The sequence below is a fragment of the Mycotypha africana genome (genome assembly GCF_025528875.1).
Source record: "Mycotypha africana strain NRRL 2978 chromosome Unknown BDF20scaffold_12, whole genome shotgun sequence".
Classification (NCBI taxonomy): Eukaryota; Fungi; Mucoromycota; class Mucoromycetes; order Mucorales; family Mycotyphaceae; genus Mycotypha; species Mycotypha africana.
In genome coordinates, this window is record NW_026515736.1 from 930510 (window position 1) to 950448 (window position 19939).

Sequence of the window (19939 nt, forward strand, 5' to 3'; positions counted from 1 at the left end):
ACCTCATAATTGCTGAAATATTCAAAGTAATTTAATAAATGAATTTGGACTCTTTGAAGGAATTAGCTATCTCGTATAAGGCTGAACAGGTTGTTCCATAGGATACATAGTTTACTTATTTTACTATAATATACTACTATAAGACATTGAATATATAGTAAAATAATATCTAGACATGCATTGTATATTGTCCGTCATCAAAGGTATATCAGTTTGTAAGTACTGGTTACTGCCGCTGGCATAAATAGTTTAATAGGTTTTAGATAACCTTCATAATAACTTTCACTTTGCTCGAACACCACGCACGAACATCATTTTCCCAAATAATACTATTTTCCTGGTTATAACGGGGAAATATGTCAGTTGCATGATCACTAGATCAAGCTGTGGATACTTTGACAAGTCCACCTGCTCCAGATGGATGCGTAGCCTTCATAAGGTAGATTCGACATAGTAATAGGACGGTTATTGTGCTATATACATGCAATGAATACCAGATATCAATAGCTGTAACAGAATGAGTTATGTACTGTGAGATACAGCAGGACTGATATTTAAACAGTACAGAATAGACTGCTACAAATAAACTGCAGTAGTTATAGGCTGTATGTTACTTGAATTGGACATTGAAACCAATAAACGCTCTATCCAATCCATTGTTATTCACAGTGGATATTTTACTTCGCATACCATCTGGAATCTTCATATTGAGCATTAGCCTTACAGCTTGGGTTGATTTCTTTTAATGGTTACTCAGCCAATAATCATTATAAAAATAACACGTTTCCAATTTCAAGCAATGCGTGTATAGCATCAGACTATAGTAGAGCATGATCTCAATTTTAATTCTGAACCCCAGCAATAATTATGACAATGTATTTATACAGATCTAATTTTGCATTGTATCAAAGAATTAAGTTTTCCTTTACTACTAGGGCAATTGATTCCACATTACTCATTTGTTTTAATACTTTTACAATGTCTTTTTGTATGCAATTAGTCAGATAAACAATGTTATTATTCTAACCTACCTGTTCGATTTCGAGAAATCTTACATTTCTTACACATAATATCTTCCAGATTCATGTAGAGTAATATTATAGAAAAAGGTATATGGGTGTGTTTAGGCTATATGATGACACATAGATGATGATTTTGAAGAAGAGCATAGCTACTTATTTTCTATGTACTCTTAATTTACGAAAATTACATAAGTATGAAAAAGTTCAATTTTTGATTTTTATTTATCATATAACAGAAGAATAAAAAGCATTCCAATTTTTCTTTAGTATGAAGTAGCAATGGTAGACTTATACATGTGAAAATAAATACAATGACAGAGAAAAAGTTATTGCTCATCAAATTTTTTTCTTCGATAATAAATTGCTTTTAAACTAGCTCCATTACCGAATTCTTTGAATAATCTTTGCTTTTGACCTACTACCCAGCAGTGATCCCAGTTCATTCGTCCAGTTAACGTTGTCTTATAATCTTCCACAAAGGTAATTAACGAGGATTTTGACAGTTGATCGTGCTTTATTTCCGCGTGAGCTATTTCAGGCTCTTCCATGGGAATTATACTCTCTTCAGCATTCGCTACTTCAAGCATTTGATCGTACTTTCGCTTCAATTTTTCGCTATATGTACGTCCTGCTTCGGAGCACTGGTAAGCGCGTTTGGGATTATCAGTCGTATGCTGAGAAATCTTGGCAAATTGTTCTAGATTTGCCTTGCATATTGTCTGTAGTGCTTGCATCCCTACCATTTCTGTAATATCGGAATGAGTCAATATCTCCTTTGCAACGGAGTATAATCTCTAAATCGTGGGATCGTCCCACTGATCGATTCCTATAATGCTTTGCCGGCCTGAAAATAGAAAGTGTGCAAATGCAATAAGAGGATTCATCTCCTCGTTTACATCATTAACATCAGCGTTAATGCTTTTGCTAGTCATCATATAGCAACACTCGGCAAAATGGTTCGATGGTGTTTCCAGAAGGTAAGGCTTTTCAGAGTTGGGCTTAAACTGATTTGCAAGTGACTTAGATTCGACCTTGTTGATACAAAATATGAGGAGAATAGGGTGAGTTTTGAATCGGTTGTATACGTTGATGCAATATTGAACACAACGACACATGAAACTCTTGGTGACCGAATGTTGAAATTCAATGATTATGGGGGGTAATGAAGAGAAGGCAGAAGACTGAGGAACATAAAGCACATCGCATTCAGTACCATCAGTGAAAGCTGTGTTTGTGACGTGTTTGGCGAGATAATAACTACAATACTCGAGTACGTACAACCAGGTAGAGAATACATTCCACCACGGTCTATCTATATTGCATCTAATATAGATTATGTACCTACTTCATCTGCAGAACAATAAAGACACTTAAGTTCATAGTCATCGACTTACAACAGTTATATATCTTTAATCAAGCAAATACAACAATCTTATACCAATCACAAACCATATAAGCTCATTAAACATTTTGTAGCAAGTTCGGCCTTTTAATTTGAGCCGCAATACCAAAATACTCAGACCGAGCGTTCACGTGACTGTTTCTTTTAAATTATGAATATTTATAATATTTATTCCAAATTTTAAATAAAGTCACTTTGTCCGAGTGGTTAAGGAGTGAGACTTGAAATCTCATACGCTATGCGTGCGCAGGTTCAAACCCTGCAGGTGACGATATTTTTTGCACTTTCAGAAAAGTGTTCGCGTGTTTTGTGATGATTTTCATTGAATTTTTTTTTTTTTTTTTTTTTTTTTTTTTTGACTTGGGTATTATTTTTTAGTATAATGTGCTTCGATGCAAAGGCAATGATTCGATGCGTTCATGTCTTGAAGAATGGATTAATTACATGAAATATCTGAACTGTGTTGATGTTCCTTAAGAAGGCAAAAGTTCCCCAATCAGAATTGACTTTGTATGTTCCAGCATCTACATATGATGATAGTGAATTGCCAGGAACTGCATGCTAGCAAAACTATACTGGAAAAAGGCTTAAACTATAAGTTATTTGGAACGTTTTTTTCTTTCCCAGTAGTTGTAATTTTGCAGATATATCTAATTCATACATTGCTCGTCAGTTATAGTATGCCCAACAGCAAAACATTTTCTAATTGACCATATTTAAACAGCTGCAGCTTGTATGACTGAAGATGCATCTTGAGCTTAAGAGTTTGTACATAAAAGTTCAAAATAGCTTAGCTTTGTATATATATTGGGTACAGTGAAAGTATTCGACGTGCATCGCATGAAAGATCAAACTTCTATTGTTTAAGACATCCATTTGAGAGCATAGGAGATCTCCGCTACTGTTAATTATTGAAAGGTCTCTTCTGTGAAATACAAATTCTTTCAAAAAACCCTGTGCGTTGATATGATGTCATGCTATCATTATCTGATCAATACGGCTCTTCTTCCCCCAAACTACTCGCATTCTGAAACAAAAACTTACAAGCAGGTAAGAAAGCCTGTCTTATAACTGCATCTGTTCTTTCTATATGATCGTCAAGAACCTATAAATGATGGATCTATTCAGCTTTAAATAATCTATTTTTAGCGGTCTCTCTAACACCTATCATCGTAAACACGTCAGTCTGTGTCAATGAAATCATATTCTGCAATTTAGTGGCCTTCTCCTTATGAGCGCTTCCATGGCCAGGGTTGAAAATAAGTTGAAAGATAAAGGAAAGGTTGCTTCGCCGATGAAATCTGCGAATTAGCGAACGTTACAATGTAAAAACTTTATAAAAACTCTGATGAATTCCATATTCGCTCTTCGACGCCCTAAAACTGATACCGACCACAAGATCACACGTTTTATTCCGCTGAACATAATTAAGTAAATTAATGCGGGAAGATACGTCTTCTTGTTGTTTGTAGCGGACTTACAAAGAGGGGGGAACAAACAAAAGCCAATGGTTTGTGCTATCCTCAGTCAATTTATATCGACAATCGTCGATCATTTTCTAACATATCATCGACATTTGCAGTTTTTGGAACGCTAAAGCACCATGAGTATAGGTATACTATTGAAATAAATATTTTAACAAATCACAAGTCAGCCACAAATGCATATCTGATAACGAAAGTGATAGGTTTTATAGAAATAAAATCTTTAACAAAGGTGCAATTGGGACTTCCTATCAGAGTTATAATACTGCAATTTTGCGGAGAATAATGCACTGGCTGACAGCTCGAGGCCCGATGTGTTCCTACGATTCGCACGACCTCCCCAGAGAAAACTATACTAATGAAAATATAGTGGAGTTACTATCAAAAACTATAGAATCAACATATATATTCATGGTTGGTTGAATTTCATATGTCAAACTATACTGTTGATTGTATTTTCGATTTTTATCTCGGTTAATCGAAAACCTTGGTACCTTAATCTTTCTTCATCTGAGACCTAATGACATTGGATGATATGTACACAAAAAGTATTTAAATTTTACGGGATGCTGATTAAGTCATCCTATTTACAAATAAATAAAATCCGTTTCACTGTGTCTGAAGAGTGAATGTAAAATGCATCCCTTCCTACTTATAGATGGGCAGTCTAGATTATAGGCACGTAAAAGAATTTTTCGGGGGAAATTTATGTGTAAATATCTCATATAGTCTTCTGTCCAAATAACATACCTTATTACTCTAGTGAACGCTCTAGAAAAGAGTAAATTATGTTCAAATACGCTTTATAGTAAACAATGGTATTTTAGGAAAAGCAAACGCGTTTAAGGTGATAATTTCTGCACAACGCTGATAGGCAGGCTCGAAGGGACTTAATAGCGTCTTATTTAGAGACACTTCGAAAAGACGTGTTTTTACCCCTCAATGTTTCTTGGAGACAAAATATGAATGAATGAATAAGTTGGTCTTCGATCTGACCGAATTATACCAGACGAATCTAGAGCTTTGCTCAGTAAAAACATGGTGGACCATGATGAATGTCAGTGCTGTCAATTGACCTGTTGCCTGCGTTTTTTTTTTTTTTTCTTTTTCTCTTCTTTTTGGGAATAAACTTTCTTTGCAATTGAGCTATTTTGTGAAAAGCGCTTGGTCACTGTTTCATGTTTAAAAATTCTCCTACTGGCCAAAGGGATGGCCTGAGCGGTGAACACAAGGTTAATGGGGTTGCCTTAAAAGAAATCAAATGGATCGGGGACCCTTCAACAGATTCATCTTTCCATTTCTGTTTTCACAGATCTGAAGGTTTCATATTACTGTTATTCCTCGTTCCTTCAATTTGACATTATCTGCAAAACCGAACTCAGAGAAAACTGTTCGATTACAATGGTAATACCAAAATGTATATAAGACTAGAAGTTTAGTGTCCTCTCCTTCTTTCTGCAACTCTATATCCTTTGTTCATATATATCATCAAAGTACGCGGGCCGTTCTTATTCAAATCCAGTTTCGAGTCATATCTTAGAATTTTACATATCGTATCATCATGCAATTCCAGTCTGTTTCCTCTCTTTTCGCTATTGTCGCTCTTTTCTCCGCTATGGCTGCTGCTGCTCCTGCTACCAAGAGAAAGCATGAATACTCTGGTGTCGCTACATGGTACTCCCCCAAGCACAATGGTGGTACTAAAGCCGCTTGTTATGGTGAGCACATTGATGACGATTCTAACATCGTCGCTCTTAATGCTCCTCAATATGGTGATTTGGGTAGTAACTCTGACTGGTGTGGTAAGAAGATTGAAATCGAAGGTCCCAATGGTAAAGCACGTGCTTCCATCCTTGATGCCTGCCCTGAATGTGATGATGGCTCACTTGACCTCACCCCAGCTTTGTTTACCAAAGTTGTTGGCGATAAGGATATTGGTCAAGGTGATATCACTTGGAGAGTTCTTTAAATGGATTGATTTCATTTAAATCAGACATATATTCATGTATTTTTTTTTTATTTAAATACCACTTTTTAAATTATTCTTCCAGTACTTGATGCTGAATAAACAAAATCCAACTTATTGCTGGTCCAATCCATACATAACCTCTTTGTTTTTTTTTTCGCTTATTGTTGGGTTGTGTTTATTTGAGCATCAAGACATCATGAGTTTGCGTCTTTGAACAAAATCGAAATTAAACAAGTTAAAGATAGTTCTTACCGGTTAACTAACTGGATACTATTTAAAATTTGGACGATACATTAGATCAGTTGTGCAAATAATACCAGTTTACATGATAAAATGAAATGATTAACTAAGTGACATGGTTTACGGTTCCTTTCTTTTTTCTTTTTTTTTTTTGTGGGCGGGGGGGAGGGTCTTATGGCGGGAATAATGAACGTTCGTATATTCAGAAAGCTCGTGTATACTCTCGAATATTTCCTCATAATAGCTATTATAAAATGGCTGCTATTACTTGGCGCAAGAAGATGAAGCCGCGCCTTAACAGTGCTAAAAGGAAGCTCCACACTTGCCAACAAAAATAAACGGATTGAAAACAATACGATACGATCGGAACTTACAATCATGCGCATAATAAGTTTTAGCAAAATTGGTACCGCCGGAACTTATTCACAAGTGTACCATAGATATTATCTATGCTTGATAATAAGTGTATAAAACAGACGGTTTGTAAAGGAAAGAAGATAAACATTTGATTTTGGCTATTTAGTAATACAGGTAACCATTCCCTGGTCGGATCAAAGGGTGTTATTTTAAAATTAATGACAATGGCAGTAGATATTTATATTCGTCACTCCAATTCTGCAGACTCGGTATTAAACACCTCTCGCGCTGCTCACTACAATTGGTTTATCTAAGTCTACGTAATATTTAATACCAGAACTGTTTGCCTCATTTATGAAGAGAAAGGTATTGGCTAATAAGAATACCATTGATATGTAAATTTCGGTCAAAAAGACCTTCTAAATGCAATAGAAGAAATCCACTCAAACGAACACCCATCCCGAAACGAGTATGTAAATACCGAGGGTACTGTATATACAATTATATATTTCCTTTTTTTTTGGGGTTGACTGAACGTCAAATACTTCTAAAATACAATAATGAATTAAAAAAAAATGAGATGCACAAAAATATTATAAAGAACCTGTAACGTTCAAGATATCATTGGCTTCAATAATACTAGTACAATGAAAAAAGCAAAAAAGGTTAGGAAAACCGTTGTGTGATGAAAAAAAAAAAAAAAGAAAAACAGTAAACTTACTCAACAACTGTAAATTCAAGTGTACCGTCTTCGCCTCCTATACTTGTACCGGTAATTTTATTAACCCATTCGCCATATTGTGTTCTTTGTCTCGTTGTTGCACCATTGCTATCAGCATCATCTGCAGTTGTTTTTTCTTCTTCTTCTTCTTCTTCTTCTTCTTCGTCGTCTTTATCTTCTGTAGCAGCCTCTTCTTCATTCACTTTCCATTCATATTCAGAAACTGGTATAAATGCTCTGGGAATCGAGGCATTGAATGTTCCATATATTAATAAACCAATATGATCTTCTGATTGCAAATTGATACGTCCAACTAACAAAAAGAATATCATCGTTAACATTAATCTACAAAACCCTAGTTTGAGATACACAATGTAATTTACCAAGTTTAGTTCCTTTTTTAGGCTTCCAGACAAGGAACTTGACAGATATAAAGAAGTGACAGAAAGGAGAATCGTATAATACTTTTCCTTTTTGTGTAAGAAATTCAACATTTGAATGAGCAAGTACTATACCATCAACTTCTGGTACATATCTAACAAGGTAAAAGCCAGAAACAAATATTCAATAACCTTTTCAAGTGAGAGCGTAAAAATACACTTTAAATCCTTTTTACTTCATTAAGAAAGCATTCAGTTGTTCGTTAACACCTTCCATAGTCTTACCAGACCACATGGGTGCTAAATGAAGGTACAGTTGGACAACGACTTCCGAGAAGCAAGATGTGGGCTCAGTAGAGCTGATTGTTGTTGCTGGTGCTGGTGAGGTTGAGTCTGCTGTGGTTGTCACGGCTGAAGGAGAAATTTCGGTAGCTTTACTAGACTTATGCTTCTTTTTACTGCTTTTATCAGATTTGCTCTTATGTTTACGTTTCTTCTCTTCGATGGCCATGGTGTTGAAAAACTGGTATTTCGTTAGAGTTGCAGGATAATGTTTGCGCTTGAGAACAAAAAAGTTATAAGAAATCAAGCGCATTAAAAGTGACCGGAAATCCTTCTAATGTGGCTGTTTAAAGCCAGCTATTCATGCCACAGTCAATTATTTAATTGTACTTATTTCATTGTACCTGAACAAAAACAAAAATCGTCATTTAAGTGACTAAGTATTCCAATTGCTAGTATTTTTTTTTTTTTTTTTTTTTTTTTCATTCATTGTGAAGAATAGTAGATCTGTGTGTATTTGAGTTAAGCAGCAAATGTTCTCTTTCATAATTCTACAGCAAATTTCTGCTGATATTGTATAGTACGTTTTTCAATCCGCACGAAATAAGAGTTAGAAAGACCTGCATATATTGAGGGTAGAGTCCCCTTTCATTGACAAATGCAGTGCCTTCATCTTAGTAACAGTTATATCTCTCACATAGCGCTCTAGTAGTTTCATTACTCTGCTAAAATGAAAGGCGAACACGTAATTTATTTTTAAATGTTTGAGATGTGACTGAACAGCTCAGCAAGTTTCTAGAAATTACTGGATGACAAACAATGCACTCTGAATCTGAGAAATACTAACCAAGGCATAGGTCGTCCTGAAACATCCAATTCCTGATACTTGGACGAATAGGGTTGAGATAATCGATGGCTCATACAAACTGCTATCGTGTTCGTCTTTGTGTCTTTTGTTTAACACGCAAGTGATAATTCTGCCTCTTTTTCTCCGCTATGTACTTGACTTGGGAAATTCTGATTCGACGTATACAGAAATAGTATCTCTTTTCGGCCAATCATAATTTGATACATGGAGGGTTCTTCGTTCGAAAGGTATTTAATTTAAGCTGTACATTTTCTTTTTTTTTTTTTTTTTATTGTTTTCCTTTTCTTGTTTTTACTCTCCAGTTTATATTTATTTCAAAATGAAGAGACAGGCCACATTTTTGGCCCTTTTCGCCGTTTTCCTTGCATTATTCGTTAGTGCACCTTTAGTCAAAGCTGCTGACGATAAAGAGTCTTATGGAACTGGTAAGTAAAAAGTCAAAGGAATGGAATGGAAGGCGCTAGAATATTTGAAAGCGATGAAGACAAACCGTGTTCACTAAATGAAATTTTCCTTTATCCATTACGTGTCCTTTATACATCATTTTCATATTTTGCACAAACAGTAATTGGTATTGATTTGGGTACAACTTATTCTTGTGTTGCCGTTCAAAAGAACGGTCGTGTCGAAATTATCGCTAATGATCAAGGTCACCGTATCACTCCTTCCTACGTCGCCTTTACCGATGATGAACGTTTAATTGGTGATGCTGCTAAGAATCAATACTCTGCTAATCCCACACGTACTGTTTTCGATGCTAAGCGTCTTATTGGTCGTCGTTATACTGATAAGGAAGTTAAGCAAGATATGAAGCACTTCCCCTTCACTGTCGTCAACAAAAATGGTGCTCCCAACATTCAAGTTGAAGTTAAGGGCGAAGACAAGGTTTTCACTCCTGAAGAAATTTCAGGTATGGTTTTGACCAAGATGAAGGAAACTGCTGAAGCTTACCTCGGCAAACCCGTCACCCATGCTGTCGTTACTGTTCCTGCTTATTTCAATGATGCTCAACGTCAAGCTACTAAGGATGCCGGTACTATTGCTGGTCTCAACATTATTCGTATTCTTAACGAGCCTACTGCCGCAGCTATTGCTTACGGTTTAGACAAGACGGATGGTGAAAAGAACGTCCTCGTTTACGATTTGGGTGGTGGTACCTTTGATGTTTCTCTTTTATCTATTGATGATGGTATCTTTGAAGTCTTGGCCACTGCTGGTGATACTCACTTGGGTGGTGAAGATTTCGATGCTCGTGTCATTGATCACTTTGTCAAAGTCTGGAAGAAGAAGAACAACGGTGAAGATATCACTACCGACCTCAAGACTATGGGTAAACTTAAGCGTGAAGTTGAAAATGCTAAGCGTGCTCTTTCCTCTCAAATGTCTGTCCGTATTGAAATCGAATCCTTCTTCAAGGGTAAGGACTTCTCCGAAACTTTGACTCGTGCCAAGTTCGAAGAACTCAACAATGACTTGTTCCGTAAGACTTTGAAGCCCGTTGAACAAGTGTTGAAGGATGCTGGTTTCACTAAGGATAAGGTCGATGAAATTGTTCTTGTTGGTGGCTCTACTCGTATTCCTAAGGTCCAGAAACTTCTTGAAGATTACTTCAACGGTAAGAAACCTTCCAAGGGTATTAACCCTGATGAAGCCGTTGCTTTCGGTGCTGCCGTTCAAGGTGGTATCCTCTCTGGTGAAGAATCATCTGATAAGGTATTGTTGTTGGATGTCAACCCTTTGACTCTCGGTATCGAAACCACTGGTGGTGTCATGACCAAACTTATTCCTCGTAACACTGTCATTCCCACCAAGAAGTCTCAAATCTTCTCTACTGCCGCCGATAACCAACCCACTGTCTTGATTCAAGTCTTCGAAGGTGAACGTGCCTTGACCAAGGATAACAACCAACTTGGTAAGTTTGAATTGAACGGCATTGCTCCTGCTCCTCGTGGTGTCCCTCAAATTGAAGTCACCTTTGAAATTGATGCCAATGGTATCTTGAAGGTCAGTGCTGCTGATAAGGCTTCTGGCAAATCCGAATCCATTACCATCACCAATGATAAGGGCCGTCTTTCTGAAGAAGATATTGAACGTATGGTCAGAGAAGCTGAAGAATTCGCCGAAGAAGATAAGGCTGTACGTGATCGTACAGAAGCCAAGAACAAGTTGGAAAACTACATCTATACCCTTAAGGGTCAATTAGGTGAGGATGGTGTTCTTGCTAGCAAGATCTCTGCTGATGAAAAAGAACAAATTGAAGATGCCATCAAGGACAAGCTTGCTTGGATTGATGAAAATCCTACTGCTCTCCGTGAAGATTATGACGAGAAGCGTGAAGAGTTAGAATCTGTTGTTAACCCCATTACTACTAAGTTATACGCCGATAGCGGTGCTGGTTCCTATGATGATGATGAACCTTTAAGAGATCACGATGAATTGTAAATTTGATCAATACTCCCTATTTCATTATTATGTTGCTCTCTTCATTACCCTTTTTTACAATACTCTCATAATTAACATGTATACACCCTTTTTGTTTTTTTTTCTATAATATATTTCAGTTATATACATCTCAAGATTTCTGATATAAATTTGAGAAATAAAATTTGACATTGCCATTTTTTTTATAAGCTATGTGTCTTTTTTGATGGATGTTACTATGTTCGTTTAGTCCTCAGACAAATAGATTCGCTGTATCTATGACAGAATATCTGAATGAAATTGCATAACTATTTTGTTGTGCTCCCGTTCCTTAATAAGCCATGATAAAACCAAGTATTCAATTTTAATGTAATTTCGAAGATGCTGATTTCGTAAAGATACGGGCCTCATGAGTGTTGTTCCTGAACGACAAGAAACACGTACATTTTGATTGCCGCTATTTCCTTTCTGTGGTCCTGTGTAAGCCGAAATGAACTTTTTATCCAAATACAATTACACCTAACTTTAAGGTTTCGCAGGCAAATATGACCACAACATCGATGTCTTCTGATTCTTTGTCTTCCAACTATTTGTCGAATTATTCCTCGACGTCCTTTCATAGCTTTGCTCGGCGACACTCCATTTACGGCACAGAAGATAGAGTCGTTCTAGACATTGGATCGCTATACATTAAATGTGGATTTTCAGGTGAATCTGTACCAAGACATTTAGTCCCGACTTGGTCCAATCTAGGTCGAACAAGAAACCATGATGGAGAGATCACGAGAGTTGATCAAGAGGTAATAAAGAACGAAAGACTCGGTGAACTTATGATATAGTAACTAATTGCTTTAAGCACAGTTCGGTGACTTATACAGTTTGGACGTTAGAGCCAAAGACAGTTTAGCAGAAATTGAAGAGAGATTAAAAAAACTATTGCACACTATTTATTTTCGGTATGGTCGTACGTATACTCTCAGGAGGGGTTCACATTAAAGATTCTGACACGTTTGGCAGATTACTATTGACAGATCCAAAGTCGAGAAAAGTGATAATCTGCGAGTCTCCGCTGGCACCTGTTATCTTCAAGCAAACTGTTGCTCGGCTCCTTTTTGATTATTTCCAGGTTCCTTCTATATCATTTGTACCAACACATCTGATGGCTTTATTGACGACAGGCTTAACATCGGGCCTAGTTATTGATATTGGCAATCTGGAAACAACTGTTTTACCTGTAAGTATAGAAAGCATGATTGCAACGATTCTGATATCGCGCACGGGCAATTTATCGAATGGTATGCTTTATTATTAGATTTATATATCGCGACCTTTAATACCTTACATCTGTACTACCCCCTTAGCTGGGAAATCAATAACCAGACGACTCAAAGAGCTTCTTTTCCAGTATGGACGATATATCCCGCCTACCAATTTGCATTTAACATTGGCGCCTCGTAACAATATACCCGACAATATCCTTTCTCAAGAGCTTTTGGAAGAGATCAAGACCAGGATTCTTTTTTGTTCGCCGCATCCGATTGATAATATTTTGCAGCATGACACTCTGAAATCCCTTTTTGATTCTTATAGAGAAAACAGCAATGCAACGGATCTATACTACCCAATAAGTTTGAAAGACGGTACGAAAGCTACATTATTGATCCCAGGCTGGATTCGTGAAAGAACAACGGAGGTGCTATTTGAGGGCGACGATGATGAGCCCAGTATAGTACAGTGCATACTACAATCGTTATTGAAAGTACAAGTCGATCTTCGTAAACCACTGTTATCTTCTATGCTTCTTATCGGTGGGATATCACATATACCAGGATTACGCTTACGGTTGAAACGTGAGCTTCTGCGCGTTATGCGTAACCCTACAAATTATGAAAAAAAACGATATGCATCCTTATTACAATTGTCTGAATCAGTTGGTTTCATCGATGACTCTAATGAAAAAGGTGCTGGTCAGATATTCATGGGAAATATTAGAGGTTGGATAGGAGGTAATCAATGCATTAGAAACTGCCATTTTCTACCAATGTATACTAAGCATTTTCGAATAGGATCATTGGTTGGCTCAATAAAGATTTCAGGTGAAGAAATTACCAAAGAGAAATTTACTGGAAATGTTGCTGACTGGTCCATAGGGAACTGGAATGAAATGTACAAAGATAATACACGCCAGGAATAGAACCGTCCATAACTGTCTTCATTTGAATATCACTCACCGCTCCATACCATAAACCATACTTATAAACAAATCCAGTATAACAAACGCCGAGTTCGCTTTCATATATGTATTTGTGTAATTATCGACTTGAAATTGCAGGGATGCTGAATTATACCTTTGCTTAAATAAAAAAAATATGCCCGGCTATCTAAAATTGAAGCTCTCCCCTTTCTAACTTACCTCTGTAGCAGCCCATAGCCTGATTTCAGAAAAGAGGGGGAATGTCAGGAACTTAAGGAGGTGTAATGTAAAGAATATTGAACTTGACACTAAGCCGGGGGTAGGAAAGCTGCCTCGTAGAAATGCACTGCGACCTATGGTCGAAGAAGTTTCGATTGTAATTAGAGCAATGCTTATGGAAGAGGTCTTGAGCATCTGATTATATCATAGATCAGTCTGTTTACTAACGCCAGCAGGTAATTGAGATGTGTACTAATTGTTGAATAGACAGGACACAGTTGAGCGTCAGCACGAAAGGTGTAAAGCAAGTGCCGTTTGTGATTGCTTTGCTTTCTGCTTGGTTTAAGCTCTTCCATATTCAACAATTCTGTATCAATCTATATACGAGTGTCATTTGATAGAATAAAATAGCTAGCTTAAGAATTCACGTTTACCAAAATACAATCAAGCCGAGAATCTGAAGCCACCAAAAGAAAAATAACTGTTCCCATGATCAGTTTAGTACCATCTGAGCTGTAACAATTACATTATACAGTTGGCGATCTTTTGTACATTTGAAATAGAAACTCATACAATAAAACTCGACAGTGTCTCATTTCCCCAATTTGGGCGGTTGTCTATGAGTACATTTGGATACTGTCTTATTGAGAAACGTAAATAATAAAAATATAGCAAGATACTAAAAATGCACACTTTGCAATTGCATCTTATAAAAGAAGCAAACTCTTTCATTACAGCAATTATAATGAATAATGTTCTCAGCCCGTTTAGCATTCGTGGTTATATGACATTTGCGCTGAGATGTTAAACGAAATTGATGTTAACAACAGATCTACGAACCAAAACTGCACAAGTGTCGTGCCACAAAAAATGGGTAATCAAAATGATAAGCCTATTGTAACAATGTAATTGCTGTCAAAGGACGAATAACATAAAATAAATAAGAGGAGAAATCCTTTCTTCCCTTCAAAATTAATATCAATGAACAGAAGAAGGCCTTTGAAATTTAGAAGGCTGTCTCATTAACCAAGACCGAGACCATAAAAATTATAAAAAATGTAGCAGCAGTCCGTTTCGATCAGACGACCTCAGGGTTATGAGCCCTGCGCGCTTCCTGCTGCGCCATGCTGCTTCACATTTTTTGTTTGTCTTAATTCAATTGAGATTCAAAATAATTAAAAATAAGGCACGTGAGTGTTCGGGACGGAGTTTTATGGGTTGGTCGAGCTGTTCGCAGAATCCATTGTTGAAATGGAATCCCAACGCAGGCCAAACGGAACCTGTTGTTTGATATTCCAAGGAAAAAAAAGTTATATCTAATGGTATATTCTCCCTCGTGTGATCTCTACGGAAGACTTGAACTATTGAGTTAGTAATTAAGACTATTGACATATCTAGCCACCAACCACATACAAAATAGAATCTGACAGTGGAAAATGACAGTTGAGAGTGTCCTTTAACATGTGCGAACGGGGTATTCAACTGGATTTAAACTATTTATACAGCTGAGCTATAATCTTTCAAAGAAAGAAATAAAATAACAGTAAAAGCTGACATCCATAGTAAAAGTCTATCTGTAATTTGATGTGGCAGTTTCAACTTTGCGAAAATTGATGGTTCACGTTTATATCTTAATGACATCGAACCGTCAATTTTCAAAATCGGAATTTGTCTTCCTTCGCTTTTCTGTAGGAACTTGTAATGGCCATCTATCATTGGTTACGTTTGAAGCTAGACCACATATAAATATATACCTACGCTCATTAATCCTGTTCAGCAGTGTTTCTATCTGTTCTCTCTATAATACTACCTTGTATTTTCTCTCATAATAAATCCAGTTTATAAAGTATTGACCGTCTGTCTTATGTAAGTTTCCTTCATTTTAATGTCAATTCTAGTTTTTGTTTTGGGCAAAGATTTCTCTGTCAACTTAGTAAATAAGTGTCGTTACAGAATCACAAGATAATAAATAGTTTTCAGGTACTGTCAATTCTGCATTTTCCTAGAAATGCGGTATCGTAATTCCACATAAATACTTCCCTTGAAGCGAATTAAAGCACACCTTCCCATGCGTGAATACTGTCATGCCTTCTTTACCACTGTCAGTTTTATAAGATATAACTGCTGACTACTGGTAGTGATTCTATTAGAAGTGTAATATTGTTGGCTATCAATTTTAAGCTACAAATGACAATGTTCGTTGATGAAATGCAGCATAGAGCAATGGGATATCATATCTTAAAGATACTCCAAATTTTAAATTCCAGAAATACTCTGTGCCTGGAAGGTCCTCCTCCTTACACCGTTGATAAAAGAAATGCTGTATGTACTTAAAAAGTTGGGTTCAATATAGATAGATCACAGCGAATTGTAACCTCAACCTGATAATAGTACTTGAGTACTGTAGTTGTTATGTCGACAATTACGTCCGTATTGTTCAACGGATACAAAATGTGAATGGAATATAACAAATCTGGTCGTGCACATTTTTTTTTTGTTCGATGTTTACATTCTGGTAGAAGCTCAGCCTTCAATATTGTCACAGTGTGAATTGATTTTTATGATGTTAAAATGGTTGACCTGCAAAACCTGAAAGATCTGCGTTTATTTAAGTTCACCCATTAGCTTTATTGAGTACACAGCATATGCTCATACTAGGTTGTACGTTATTCAAGTTTTTGACGATCATGACGAGCAATTTAATAACCTGAAATCTACACAGCGCGCTGTTTCCCCTTGCCTTTACTATCCTTCACTATTACTTTTTGATTTGCTTCATTCTCTTCCCTTGTTTTGGCTTCAATTGACTCCCGCTCTTTTTTCAGATCATTTTCTTTTGCTTCATCGTCTTCTTCTTCGTCTTTAGCTTTTTCGAACTTTTCTCTAACTTTAGAATAATGCGCCAGCTCGGTCGCGGAAACACTAGGTATCAACTCTTCGAGAGCTTTAATGAAATCGATTTCTTGGACTTGTACAGAGAGTTCTTCATCCGTTACAAGATGGGACAGGTAGTATTGGACTGTCAATGGATTAGGCAGATTATCTCTCTGCTCTTTGTTTAACTGTTTGACTTTGTCATCAATGGAATTAGCTACGCGAGTCATCGCCTTGAGCATAGCATCAGAGCAAAGAGCATAAAAATCAGCACCAGTATAATGAAAGGGACATCGCTCAGCAACTTTTCGTAAGTCTAAATCGGGATGAAGTCGGAACTTTCTGGTCAAAGCCTCTATAATTTTTAGCTGTGATTCATGATCCTGGCTTACACCTAGGTATAAAAGTTTATCAAATCTAACAGTTAGAAAGCGAAAGAGGGAAAAAGTTAGTCATATGTAATTAGAAACGTACAATAGTTACTTATTGTAGGCTACCTTCCAGGACGTAATAATGCAGGATCCAATAGGTCTGGTCTGTTGGTGGCTCCAATGACAAAAACATCACCTGCACTCGCTTCTTCTTTTCCCTCCGACATGCCATCCAATTCTGCTAATAATTGACTCACAATACGGTCCATAACACCTCCAGAGTCACCCTTTTCACCACGTTTCGGTGCAACTGAATCCAGTTCATCAAAGAAAATGACACAAGGTTTGGCGTCACGCGCTCTTTGAAAAACACGACGGACATTGGCTTCAGACTCACCAATATACATATTTAGCAATTCAGGACCCTTCACAGAGAAGAAGTTCAATGAACAAGAAGTAGCAATAGCTTTTGCGAGCAAAGTTTTTCCTGTACCAGGTGGACCATACAAAAGAATACCACTGCGTTTTTTGAGACCTGCTCCGAATAATTCTGGATGCTCTAAGGGCAATTGAATAGTATCCAAAATATCATCTTTTACATGAGCCATACCACCTACATCGTCCCAAGTGACAGAAGGAATCTACAGGTTTAAGTGTTAATGACATATGTAATGCGACATTGATCATCTATCGCTAATTTACCTTAGGAGCACCAATAGAATCAGAATAGCTCGCTCTAGCTTCTCCTAACGCTGTATCGAAATCAGCGGCGGTAAGTATAATACCAGCAGCTTGTATATCCTGTACTGTGACAGCAGCAGTGTGAAGCACTAAAGACGAAGTGGATGGGCTTTCCTCAGAGTCATTTTCGGTTATATCTCGGTTGCTAATGGATAATGTGAGTGCTTCGAAGAATATTCTATTCTCTATTTCCTTCAACTTACATTGCACGATCAACGCGTTGAAGGGCTAACACACCGGCTCTTCCGACCAAATCAACCAAGTCTTTGGCTAATAAGGCTGCTGTTTGAGTTGCTATATTGGAGAGCGAAACGTCAGGAGCCAAAGGGCTATTATGTAGCAAATTAGTGAGAATATTCAAACGTGTCGCTTCATCGGGTGCATGCAAAGCTATCTCGTGTCGAAAGCATGACAGAATACTTGAAGGTAAAGCGTCAATATCACCCGTCGTAGCAATTACCATTACTGGGTAGCCTGTAGTCTTATGCGCTGTGTTTATATCTTGCATACACTGTTGTAGAACGGTGGCAAGTAAAGGCTCTACAGATTAAAGTAAGTCGATATACCGGTGAACGATACGCTACTGCAACTGCTTACCTTGTCCAGATTCTACAGCTGCGCTTTTCGTGGCTAAACCTTCCATATGTCTTATAAGCACAATACAAGGTGCCAAAGCAGCAGCTTTATCAAACTTGGCCCGTAGATGAGCTTCAGTTTTTGCATCAGTATCAGACACCACATCATATACAGAAAACTCATAAACATGCACACCGAGTTCCTCAGCAACTTCCTTGACTAACAGCGCTTTTCCGGCACCGCGTGGACCGTGAAACAAAGCATTACAAGATAATTCTAGATCCCTACCTAAAGGATGCAAAGACGAAGTCACTAGCTCCTGTAATTGGTCATAAATTATTGATGCTGATCTTGTTATAGGTAATTTGTTTGCAAAATCATAGTAATGTGAGATATGCCCAATGGGAATACGCGAATTTTCAACTCCAGTCTGAATCATCTGTGTTTGACTGGGTACGATGCGACGGCCAGATCCGAAGTAAGCAGGATGTATATTTCCGTCAACCGTGTCGTCTCCTTCGAGCGATGTTACTTTAAAATAAGCTAACGTCGTTGGCTGTTTAGTGTGCTTTTGAATGCTATTGTCGTCATCTGGAATACTCAAGTGAGCTTCGTCTTCGTTTAAATGGATTGAGATTATATCACCTTTACAAACGATACGCTCTCTTTCCTCAAACCAAGACTTTAAAGAATTCAAGCACACTGCTTGTAATGCTTTATTCATCGATGCAGGTGAAGCAACTCGAGCGATTGTCACTGCTTGAGCAACTGGTGGCCCTTCAATGGGAGGTGGGGTCACCTTTGTAATTGTAACCTTACTATTATCAGCAGATGCTGGTGGAAGGGGCAGACCGAGGTTGAAATATAGTGATGCTGGAAGATGAACAGAGTCCCTGTGAAAAAAATAGTCAATAAAAATTGCTGAAGCAGTGCACTCTTCATATAGCTACTTACGAACTCTGCTTGACATCGATGCCGAATACCTTGCATAATCTAGACTTCTTGGGTTCATTACCGCTAATCAGTACCCATTCACCACTAAAGATTCCACACTGCGCTAGACTGGAGATACTTAAAAATATCCGACTTTCATCGTCATCTTTCTCTTTCGGCGCTGGATACAATTGAATCGGTGATATTTTTTTTGACAGAATTTTCACATTGAATTCAACAGGATCGTTCAAATTGGGGACGGCTGGGGTAGATATCATGTTTAGTGTAGGCGCTACATTACTTCCATGAGCTTGGTAGCGCTTGTTATCCACTGCGATAGTGTCAGACATATCCGTCACCAAAACTTTTGTACGCTCACTCGACATTATACATCCTTGTTGAACCGGGTTTGTCATTAATACCCGGTACGATAGCCCTTCCTCCATAAAATTGTATCGCCCTGAACTACGGATGATTTTTCTTGGACTTCCGTCAATGAATTTCCTGACAAGCTCTTCTTGATCTATGATAGAATGATTCCTTCAAGCGTTTGTAAATCGAATGTCGATCTCTCAAGCATCGTATTATTACTTGTTTTCTATTCATTATTTTACCTTTCTGAGCAAATTCAAAAGATTGCTGATTCAATGCGCCCAATATGACTTCGTCTAATTCTATCAGTTCCACAGTTTTAATACGTGCAGTGCATGTATACTGCTCGTCGACCTCACTTTCATATTCATCTACACGCGCTAATGAATCTACGCCATATACCGACTCTAACAACTGCTCACTGATATATAGACAAGCATCATCTTCCTAACAACAATTACAACAATTTCATCAATTAATAGTGTCAATAGCCGTTACGAATTGGTTTTTTAG

At 37.4% G+C, this 19939-nt stretch overlaps 8 protein-coding genes and 2 non-coding genes across 10 annotated transcripts; 5 read left to right on the plus strand and 5 right to left on the minus strand.

The window, feature by feature from the left end:
• Window positions 1–1255: 1255 nt before the first annotated feature.
• Window positions 1256–2491, minus strand: BDF20DRAFT_991420 (uncharacterized protein; the record flags this gene model as incomplete). The annotated part of the gene is made up of 3 exons (XM_053085347.1): window positions 1256–1816; window positions 1919–2247; window positions 2461–2491. 3 exons carry the CDS (start codon window positions 2489–2491, stop codon window positions 1349–1351), a joined length of 828 nt encoding a protein of 275 aa, XP_052931949.1. The 3' UTR covers window positions 1256–1348.
• Window positions 2492–2613: 122 nt separating this feature from the next.
• On the plus strand, window positions 2614–2695 carry BDF20DRAFT_t145. The gene has a single exon. It is a non-coding gene; the product is annotated as a tRNA-Ser (tRNA).
• Window positions 2696–5004: 2309 nt separating this feature from the next.
• BDF20DRAFT_896726 (uncharacterized protein) lies at window positions 5005–6231 on the plus strand. Its single transcript, XM_053082520.1, has one exon. It carries the CDS (start codon window positions 5470–5472, stop codon window positions 5875–5877), a length of 408 nt encoding a protein of 135 aa, XP_052931950.1. The 5' UTR covers window positions 5005–5469; the 3' UTR covers window positions 5878–6231.
• Window positions 6232–6595: 364 nt separating this feature from the next.
• On the minus strand, window positions 6596–8323 carry BDF20DRAFT_896729 (uncharacterized protein). Its single transcript, XM_053082521.1, has 4 exons — window positions 7812–8323; window positions 7579–7730; window positions 7196–7508; window positions 6596–7113 (listed from the first exon to the last, which is right to left on the minus strand). Exons 1-4 carry the CDS (start codon window positions 8084–8086, stop codon window positions 7068–7070), a joined length of 786 nt encoding a protein of 261 aa, XP_052931951.1. The 5' UTR covers window positions 8087–8323; the 3' UTR covers window positions 6596–7067.
• Window positions 8324–9175: 852 nt separating this feature from the next.
• BDF20DRAFT_828394 (heat shock 70 kDa protein) lies at window positions 9176–11167 on the plus strand (the record flags this gene model as incomplete). The annotated part of the gene is made up of 1 exon (XM_053078247.1): window positions 9176–11167. One exon carries the CDS (start codon window positions 9176–9178, stop codon window positions 11165–11167), a length of 1992 nt encoding a protein of 663 aa, XP_052931952.1.
• A 322-nt stretch (window positions 11168–11489) lies between these two features.
• BDF20DRAFT_896733 (uncharacterized protein) lies at window positions 11490–12028 on the plus strand. The gene has a single exon (XM_053082522.1). It carries the CDS (start codon window positions 11692–11694, stop codon window positions 11983–11985), a length of 294 nt encoding a protein of 97 aa, XP_052931953.1. The 5' UTR covers window positions 11490–11691; the 3' UTR covers window positions 11986–12028.
• Window positions 12029–12305: 277 nt separating this feature from the next.
• Window positions 12306–13340, plus strand: BDF20DRAFT_828063 (uncharacterized protein; the record flags this gene model as incomplete). The annotated part of the gene is made up of 3 exons (XM_053078218.1): window positions 12306–12384; window positions 12538–13152; window positions 13213–13340. The coding sequence occupies 3 exons, from the start codon at window positions 12306–12308 to the stop codon at window positions 13338–13340; spliced, it is 822 nt and encodes a 273-aa protein (XP_052931954.1).
• Window positions 13341–13465: 125 nt separating this feature from the next.
• Window positions 13466–14243, minus strand: BDF20DRAFT_185401 (uncharacterized protein). Its single transcript, XM_053074874.1, has 4 exons — window positions 13994–14243; window positions 13788–13936; window positions 13560–13693; window positions 13466–13483 (listed from the first exon to the last, which is right to left on the minus strand). The coding sequence occupies exons 1-3, from the start codon at window positions 14048–14050 to the stop codon at window positions 13612–13614; spliced, it is 288 nt and encodes a 95-aa protein (XP_052931955.1). The 5' UTR covers window positions 14051–14243; the 3' UTR covers window positions 13466–13483; window positions 13560–13611.
• A 375-nt stretch (window positions 14244–14618) lies between these two features.
• On the minus strand, window positions 14619–14691 carry BDF20DRAFT_t150. Its single transcript has one exon. It is a non-coding gene; the product is annotated as a tRNA-Met (tRNA).
• A 1582-nt stretch (window positions 14692–16273) lies between these two features.
• BDF20DRAFT_827926 (P-loop containing nucleoside triphosphate hydrolase protein) lies at window positions 16274–19470 on the minus strand (the record flags this gene model as incomplete). The annotated part of the gene is made up of 6 exons (XM_053078205.1): window positions 16274–16775; window positions 16931–17445; window positions 17507–17682; window positions 17756–18085; window positions 18143–18935; window positions 19090–19470. The coding sequence occupies 6 exons, from the start codon at window positions 19468–19470 to the stop codon at window positions 16274–16276; spliced, it is 2697 nt and encodes an 898-aa protein (XP_052931956.1).
• Between the last annotated feature and the right edge of the window lie 469 nt (window positions 19471–19939).